The sequence below is a fragment of the Gopherus evgoodei genome, chromosome 5 (assembly GCF_007399415.2).
Source record: "Gopherus evgoodei ecotype Sinaloan lineage chromosome 5, rGopEvg1_v1.p, whole genome shotgun sequence".
NCBI classification, from domain to species: Eukaryota; Metazoa; Chordata; order Testudines; family Testudinidae; genus Gopherus; species Gopherus evgoodei.
Window position 1 is genome coordinate 45,651,875 of NC_044326.1, and position 9,211 is coordinate 45,661,085.

At 41.5% G+C, this 9,211-nt stretch overlaps 1 protein-coding gene across 1 annotated transcript; it reads left to right on the plus strand.

Moving 5' to 3' along the window:
• Positions 1-225: 225 nt before the first annotated feature.
• Positions 226-8,492, plus strand: CHRNA9 (cholinergic receptor nicotinic alpha 9 subunit). Its single transcript, XM_030564234.1, has 5 exons — positions 226-298; positions 2,600-2,745; positions 3,685-3,839; positions 5,149-5,681; positions 7,924-8,492. Exons 1-5 carry the CDS (start codon positions 226-228, stop codon positions 8,490-8,492), a joined length of 1,476 nt encoding a protein of 491 aa, XP_030420094.1.
• The last annotated feature ends 719 nt before the right edge of the window (positions 8,493-9,211 follow it).

A 9,211-nucleotide genomic window follows, 5' to 3' on the forward strand; every position in this document is an offset into this window, starting at 1 on the left:
CTGAGCAGCAGAGTGGGAGCTCTCAGGTTACCAGAGCAGAGTGGGGTGCTCAGCGGGGCTCAGCTCAGGACACAGGAGACTTGCTGCCGCTGAGAACAGAGCTCTTACCAGCAGCACGTCCGTATCTTCACAGCTTTTGTGCTGCTGCACAACTAATTTGTCTCAGCTTTGGAAGCTGAAAATAATTTTTGTGTTCCTGGAGGAGCAGTTACTTCAAGGTTCAAAATGAAGAGAAATAGCCTTCCCTTCTGCTGCTGCTTCTCCCTTTGGTTGGTTTTCACAGCAGTGATACTTCAAGGTGAGAGCACTTCCCCGTATCAGTGTGCAGCTTGACGCTTGCTTTATACACTTGATTGATCATTCCTAGTGCATTCACTGACTTCACAGTTTGGAGTGCCCAAAAAATGCAGTTTGGGCAGCAGTGGATCCTCTTAACTGTTTCAGCCTATTTTATCTCATTGCTGAGTAAGCACTGCAGAAATATAACGATTTTGATTACATACTGTTGAACCTAAATGCTGTTTAAATAGTTTCATTAGCTTTGATTGCTTTTTTTTCCAGTGAAGCTGGCTGTTTGAACTGTAGTTAGTCCTGAATTGCAGTACTAATAATTGAACAGCTAAATGGCTGAAGAGTGAAGTACTTTGAAATACTTGCTGCATGCTTGCGTGAATTTGAATTTGCATAGGTCAGACAAATGTTAACATCTTTGTCCTTTGCTTTTTGAAATCTATGACTCCATCTAAAGATAAATCAGTACAACACAGAGAAACTTCAGAGGACAAAGCAATCTGTAAACCTCTCATTTTAAAGAGAGAATTTCAGTGGATTATCTGTCGAGCTCGAAGGATAACAGAAAAAATCTTTTTCACGTATACTCTATTCTTTGGAAAAGATTGCAAAAATTAATTGAAGAAATTATTCAATGAATATATTCACTAATTATTCAGCCAACTCTACCATTGGCCAAATAATGAACAAAATTCGTCTAATTATTTATTCAAACATGAATGCCATAAAAGAGGAGCAAATTTTATAAATAGTATTCAGCCCTCTCTTGTAGAGAGCAATATTTGTATGTATGGAGACAGCACAAAGCCATTGGCTAGGGTAGAGGACTGAAAGTCAGACCTGGTTTCTATTCTTAGCTCAGCAACTGAGTGATTGTTTAAGTAAATCACTTTGGGCCAGTTTTTAAAAAGTATTTCAGCATTGCTGCACTCAGTGTTGCAATGCCTAACTGATTTAGGAGCCTAAATCTCATTTTCAAAAAGGATTTAGGCACTTGGGAGTCTAAACCCCATTGACAGTTGCTGTGATTTAGGCACCTAAAAACCTAAATCCCCCTTGAAAATGAGATTTAGGCTCTTAAATCAGTAAAACTCCTAAACTATGGCCCGCAAGCTGTTTTAAGCCAGCCCCTGAGCCACACTGTGCAGCTCGGCCCTGTTCCGGCTGGGGTGCCGGATTGAGGGCCAGGTGGCTCAGCCCCGCTTCAGCTGGGGCACTGGGTCGGGGGGCCACATCATGTGACTCCTGGAAGCTGCAGCATGGCCCCGCTCCGGCTCCTACCCGCTCCAATGGGAGCTGCAAGGGTGATGGCTGCGGACGGGGCAGTGCACAGAGCCACCTGGCCGTGCCTCCACATAGGAGCTGGAGAAGGGACATGCCACTGCTTCCGGGAGCCGCTTGAGGTAAGTGCCACTCAGAGCCTGCACCCCATGAGCCTCGCTCCATGCACCAACCCCCCGCCCCCAGCCCTGATTCCCTTCCCGCTCTCCATCCCCTCGATCCCAGTCCAGAGCAGCCTCCTGCACCCCAAACCTCTTGTTTCCAGAGCCCGCAGCCTCTGCCGGAAACTGCACCCCTTCCCGCACCCCTGCCCCAGCCCTGATCCCCTTCCTGCCCTCTGAACCCCTGGGTCCCAGCCTAGAGCACCTTCCTACATCCCCAGCATCGCTCCAGAGCCCACACCCCAACTCCAATTTTGTGAGCATTCATGGCCTGCCATACAATTGCTATTCCCCAATGTGGCGCTCGTACCAAAAAGTTTGCCCACCCCTGTCCTAAATCAATTAGTTATGCTCAGCATTGCAACGCCTGTACCTAATTCCTTTAAAAATCTGGGCCTTATTCTCTCTGGGCCTTATTTCTACCATCAACAGAATAGGGATAATGATATTTGTCCTATGAAAAAGACTGTAGAATCTATGGATAAAAAGGGCTATAATATTGCACAGTGTTTTATAAAATGGATGTAAAACATTAATTTTATAATATCCATTTAGTTACTACAACTTAATGACCTATTCTGCATGGGTCTCATCAGATTTGCTACATATATTCTATATTAAATAGAATAAATTTCCACTACATGCATCCGACGAAGTGGGTATTCACCTACGAAAGCTCATGCTCCAATACGTCTGTTAGTCTATAAGGTGCCACAGGACTCTCTGCTGCTTTTATATTAAATATGATATAGTACAGTATGTGTATAATAGCTGGATGGCAGTATGTATTCTAATAGTAACAAATGCTATTTGGAGCCTTGGGGACACTATTTCATGTGATATATTTTATATACTATTTGATGTAGGTGTGGAGTCTGCACAAGGAAAATATGCTCAAATGCTATTCAGTGAACTGTTTGAAGACTACTCAAATGCTCTGAGACCAGTGGAAGACACAGATAAAGCATTGAATGTCACTCTTCAGATCACACTGTCCCAAATTAAAGATATGGTGAGTAACAAGACAGTTCCATGTTCTAGAAATATGCAAACTTCCACACCTACAATTTGTAAACTCTTAGAACTGCATAAGCAGCAAAGAATCCTGTGACACCTTATAGACTAACAGATGTTTGGGAGCATGAGCTTTCGTGGGTGAATACCCACTTCATCGGATGCATTAAAACTGCATGGGATTCAAAATTTAAAACTTCATTTTTCACTTGAAGATGTGAGAACAATTGTCATTTTCCGGCATAAAGTGATAACTTTAATAATGTTTCCTCAAAGGTTTCTGTTCTAATATGTACTCATCCATTTACACCATTATGACCTAACTACCTAAAGATGGTTAAGATGTTAGATTTCTTTTATAACAACAATTATATACTGATTTCTTTCAGCATCAAAGTGTTTGTTTTGTCCCATTGCACTGAAGCAAATAATAATAAAAAATAATTGGATGCCTTATTTTTCTCTCTAGTTTACCTGTTGTTTTGCAGAAGCAGTAGTTCTTTACAGTCAGTGCTGTATCCAGCTTCCAATAAAAAGTCCTAGTTTAGCCCCCCACCCCTACTCCCAACCCCCTATAATTTTTGCTTGGAAAACTGGTTTGGTTTGAACGTGGTCAGATTCACTTTGAAGTCAAAGGAGAATGTGTCTGCAAAGAGTGAAGAAAATTCCTCACATGGGTTTTGAACGGTAGGTAATTTAAAATAATGTAAACATTAACATGTGTATGTACCAAACTAAGGTCTGAGCCTGCACGGCTTCCAGAGAAATCAGTGGGAATTGTCATAGTTGGTACCTCTGAACTGACATTATGGACTTACAGTACAGTCAGTCTTAGAAGAAACACATTATGTTTATAAAATGAACTCCCCCTGAAACAAAGTGTGTTTTTGTTGAGTCATAGATTAGAGATGTTTATGTATATAGTAACTCCTTACAGGATGAAAGAAACCAAATTTTGACTGCGTATTTATGGATTCGACAAAGTTGGTATGATGCATATCTCAAGTGGGACAAAGATGAATATGATGGGTTGGATTCTATCAGGATTCCTAGCAATCTGGTATGGAGACCAGACATTGTCCTGTATAACAAGTAAGTACAATTGGAGGGGCTGTTTCTTAGCACAACCACATAGTTAGATTTAATATTTTTCTTTTATAAATGAATATATATGAAGAAATTTCCCTATGGGTGAGTTAATCCATAACCATCCTCCTCCAGTTTATTGCACCTTCCTTTGGAGTGTCTGGATCTGGCCATAAGATATTGGACTAGACAGACCATTGGTCTGATATGGTTTGGCAATTTCTGTTTTAATATAATGCTGTGAACAGGGGCCTTGAGTCCTACTACTACACACTTGTCAGGGCTGAGCCCTGGCACCTCTAGGCTTGGCAGCTCTTAGCCTCACCACCTCTGGACTTGCCACCTCAGTTATGAAAGTAAAAAAAAATTGCTTGAGCCGTAGCACCAATTGCTTGAGCCGCAGCACCTTTCTTTACACATGAAGTACTAGGGAGCTTCCAGATAATTGACTCGTTATGTGGAAAAAGTGCCTTTTCCTACAGAAACGGAGAAGTAGAAATGTTTTATAAGAAGAAACTATCTTTCAAAATCTGTTTAAAATGGTTTGATCAAGTGTTTACATTAAAGAGATGTTATTAAAGAGCTTGGGTTCACAATATCACCTGCTAGAAAGGGACACCACAAGAGGAAAAAAAAACTTTGGAAAAAATGTCTTTACCTGTGTTGTGAATTAAGCTGGTTTTCAAACATTGAATTGCCCTTATCTGAGCTAGTTTATTTGTTGTTAGGATGGAGAGTAAAACTAGAACAATCAATTTTACTAGCACAATGGTACAGTATTTAGGCTTTCGGCATGGCAGGGAACATTTTAATAAGTGTAAAATGTAGCCCCAAATGTTTACGCTCCATGAGACCAAAAGATACATCTTTGTGTTGCACATGACGTGAAGGGCTCAGGGGCTCCTCACATTGGATACTTCTCAGGTCTGGGAGACATATGGACTCTCATCTGACTCTGCCTTAACAACAAGGCCATCTTTCTTTTTCATGTTTGTTTGTGACAGCCTAAATACTGTAGCAAATCCATGGTCATTTAGGATTTCAAGTTTGTCATTAATGCTGCATGCTGAACTTTACAGTTGCATCAGGAATAGCACTCAAATCCCCTGCTTGTGCTAAGGAGAATTTCAGTTCTATGTTAGCAGTATTGGGTCTTTGACACACAGCTGAGTCTGTCCAATAATAGCCATAAGAGTGGCCACACATAACAGCCATACAATGTTAAGTAAATGATGTAAATTCAGAGATGTGTTTAATAACCTGATTTTCTGATATATTTTGTGTTCTAATTTTGTTTATCATTTTGTCTTTTTAGGGCTGATGATGACTTTTCAGAACCAGTGAACACAAATGTAGTATTGCGATATGATGGAAAAATTACTTGGGATGCACCAGCTATAACAAAGAGCTCATGTGTGGTAGATGTATCTTATTTTCCCTTTGATGACCAGCAGTGTAACCTTACCTTTGGTTCCTGGACCTACAATGGTAATCAGGTAGACATAATCAATGCTTTGGACAGTGGAGATCTATCTGACTTTATAGAAGATGTGGAGTGGGAGATTCATGGAATGCCAGCTGTTAAGAATGTAATCACATACGGCTGTTGCTCTGAGCCGTATCCAGATATTACATTCACACTGATCTTGAAAAGGAGGTCTTCCTTCTATATATTTAACCTGCTGCTCCCTTGTGTTTTGATCTCTTTCCTGGCCCCACTGGGATTCTACCTTCCTGCAGACTCTGGGGAAAAAGTGTCACTTGGTGTTACAGTTCTGCTTGCTCTAACGGTATTTCAGCTAATGGTTGCAGAGAGCATGCCTCCTTCTGAAAACGTGCCTTTGATAGGTGGGTATTTCAGATTTTTATCATGGCTTATAAATAGTGGTTGATTATTGTCAGGGAGACTACATACCACTAATGGAATCTGGAAAGATGAATATTGTGATACAAAGTTTCTAAAACCTTGTGTAATACTTCAAATGTGTATGGAACTTGTACAAATATAGTGAAGTACTATGACAAGGTTATTTTGTGCTGCATGGGGATAAATTAATAAGACATGGATGTGCTAAAAACTGGGCTGCAGTGTTAATGAAGGAAAATTGAGGGTGAGGTCAGACACTTCAAGATGTCATCTTCGCAGATTCACAAGCTATACTGGGTCAGTAATTGGCTGAGAGACCACACGGTGCTCCAGGTACTGGTGTAGTGATTCATTTGGTTGAAGTATGCTGTCTTGAGAAAATGGATGAGAGCATTGTGGGTTGTGTGTTGGAAGCAAAAGGGAGTTTGTGAAGGTGAGGATCATGTGTCTTGTTGGATGGGAAGAGGGAGAGGTGCAGGGAAGATGAGCTGAGCTGTGATGGAGAAGGGGTGAGCACTAAGGGCTTGGCTACACTGGCACTTTACAGCGCTGCAACTTTCGCGCTCAGGGGTGTGAAAAAACACCCCCCTGAGCGCTGCAAGATACAGCGCTGTAAAGCCTCAGTGTAATCAGTGCCGCAGCGCTGGGAGCGCGGCTCCCAGCACTGCAAGCTACACCCGTAAGGGATGTAGTTTACGTGCAGCGCTGGGAGAGATCTCTCCCAGCGCTGGTGCTCCGACCACACTCACACTTCGGCAGCGCTTTGAAATTTCAAGTGTAGCCATAGTCTAAGTCTTCCCTGCCTTCTGCACCTGTTTAACCTGCTATGGCTTACCAGAGACGAGTCCTGATACCACAGGACATGGTACTGCAAACCATAGCAGCTCTATTAGATAGAGAAGCCAGACAAGCATTAGTGCTCCCTATGACTGTTTGTTTCTGCACAGCTGAGCTGAGGAACAGCCCCTTTGCTATGGCTAGGGGATTGAAGAGGTCAGAGCATATTGGGTGGGGTTGCACTTTCTCTCCCCCATGAGCATAGAAGGAAATCGACTGTCTCAATTCCATCCCAGACTCTGATCCTGGTTTAAATTCCACAGGTAGCCCTGATTCCAAGGAGCAGGGTCTGGCTGTTGGGAAGTTGAGCTAAGGGCAGAGGTTATATGAAGATTTGGGGACAACTCTCTGGAGAAGAGGTCAGATGTGTGGGGGCTGAAGAGCAGCTCAATTATCCACGAAGAGAAGGAGGGGGAGAAGCACTAGTGTCTTCTCTGGCCCACCTGATGGATATTCTGTGGCTTGCCTGGGAGTGGGAGAGCCCTTTTTTAATACAATTCAGAGCAGGTATGCTGCAGAAGACTTCCCTTATGCTGTAGGTTTCTAGCTTCCCACTTACCATGCAGCCTGCTATCCCAGGGTGTAACTCCCATATACTGACTGATTCCTAAGTGGCCTCGTTTGAGAACCTGTTAGGCTCTATAGAATCTGAGCACACCTACAGCACAGCTTGTTCTGCCGTGCAGAACTAGGACTCCTCCTAACCCCTTCCTTTGGTGAGCCCTAGCTGATCTGTTGGGAAAAAGTAAAGAAGCGTCTATATGCCTTCTTCTCCTGTACAACTCAGCTTCCAGGCTCCCCTTTTTCCCCCACTAGTTCCACTGAGCTGCAGACATTCCCAGCCCTTCTTGCATCTAGATGAAAAATGTGATCTTCACTGCTTCTATGGTGAAAATCAACAGTTATGATAATTTAATATAATCACTTTTATATGATAGGTGGGCTTTTTTCCAAATTAATTTATGCACCAGGAAGTGGTGTAACATGTGAAGTGTGTAAATGTTGATGCAAATTTTGTAGGGATCCTAAAAACATGTGAGATTCACTGTGAACATTTTTTAAAAAGACTTTAACATGGGTGCTTTTTGAAATTGGGGCATTTGAGAGTGTGAATATATATCTTGATAATTAGGTGGTTAATCTTTTGAAATGGTATAATATAGGTCATGATCAGTGGGAGATTTTATTTGTTTGAATGGACTTAAACTCTATTATAAGTGGCAAATCGCAATGCAAACATAATTACAGAGCATTAGGATGATTCCAGAATTCTGACCTCTTTTGATAGCTTCTCACATTTCGCTTAATGTTGAGGGATTTTTTTTCTCCTTTCTGCACAGGGTGATTTTAACTTGAATAATACTTTCCCTATTTTTTACATTACAGGCAAATATTACATAGCAACTATGACAATGATCACAGCATCCACTGCACTGACCATCATTATAATGAATATCCATCACTGTGGAGCAGAAGCCCAACCTGTTCCACAGTGGGCCAGGGTGGTTATTTTGGACTACATGTCAAAGATCTTTTTTGTTTATGATGTGGGTGAAAATTGTACAAGTCCACAAAGAGCGAAAGCAGAAGAACATAAATTAAGAGAGGATTTTAAGTATCAGAAAAAGCAGGACAGACACAGGGTGGTGACCAGTCAACTTTCCAGGAATAGAAACAATGACACTGACCTAAAGAAAAAGCTGAATGTTCATTTAAATAACAGCAATGGAATTCAATGTGAAAATGCTGAGGATGCTGTTAATTGCTGCTCCTGTTATAAAGTACTGATAAAGAATATTGAGTATATTGCTAATTGCGTTAGAGACCATAAAGCAAACCGCGCTAAAGGAATTGAGTGGAAAAAGGTAGCAAAAGTGATGGACAGATTCTTCATGTGGATTTTTTTTATTATGGTCTTTTTCATGAGCTTCCTGATTATTGGCAAAGCAATTTAACCAAAGATATTAGAGTGTATTTATTTTTATGTATGCAGAAATGTTTAGCTAGTTTTCCTTGATGGTACTTTGTTACTGAGGGATGTATTTGAGGTTTCTGTATCTTTAATTTTGTAAAAACAAACAAAATAATTTAAGATTGCTGTTACGTGAGTCATCTTGTCAGAATGATTCTGTCAGATCAGACGCATCCAAACTTTGCTCAGCTAATATATTAGCAACTTGACAGGAGCTAAGGGCTGAGTCTAACTTGTATTAAACTGAACAGTTGCAACTGCCCTTATCTGTAATATGGAAGTACACCCCATGAACAAGTGCTGGACAAGTATGCTGTGCTCTGTCTTGATTAAAACTGGTTATGGCCTTGGATTGACTCAAGAAGGAGCATTGTGTCCTAGAAGCAGTGATCCCAGTGGGATGCTCCTCCATATTAAAGATAATAGAATTCCAATGGCTATGTTTAATCTGTGGCCGGCAGTGTGACCTACTAACTGTGTGCTAGATGGAAAAACACATTTATTGCTCTACATGTGAATGTTTGACAGTTCCCCTGAGACCATCCCTGCCTAGCTGCTATCTCTTCCTCCCTTTTTTCAGTCCCTCATTTTGCCTCATCCTTTTTCTCCTGGATTCGTCCTGTGAGTGTTCAGACATGTTCATGTCCTAACACCCACTTGCCTCTAACTACTGTCCCATCTCCTTCTTTCCCTCTAAATTCT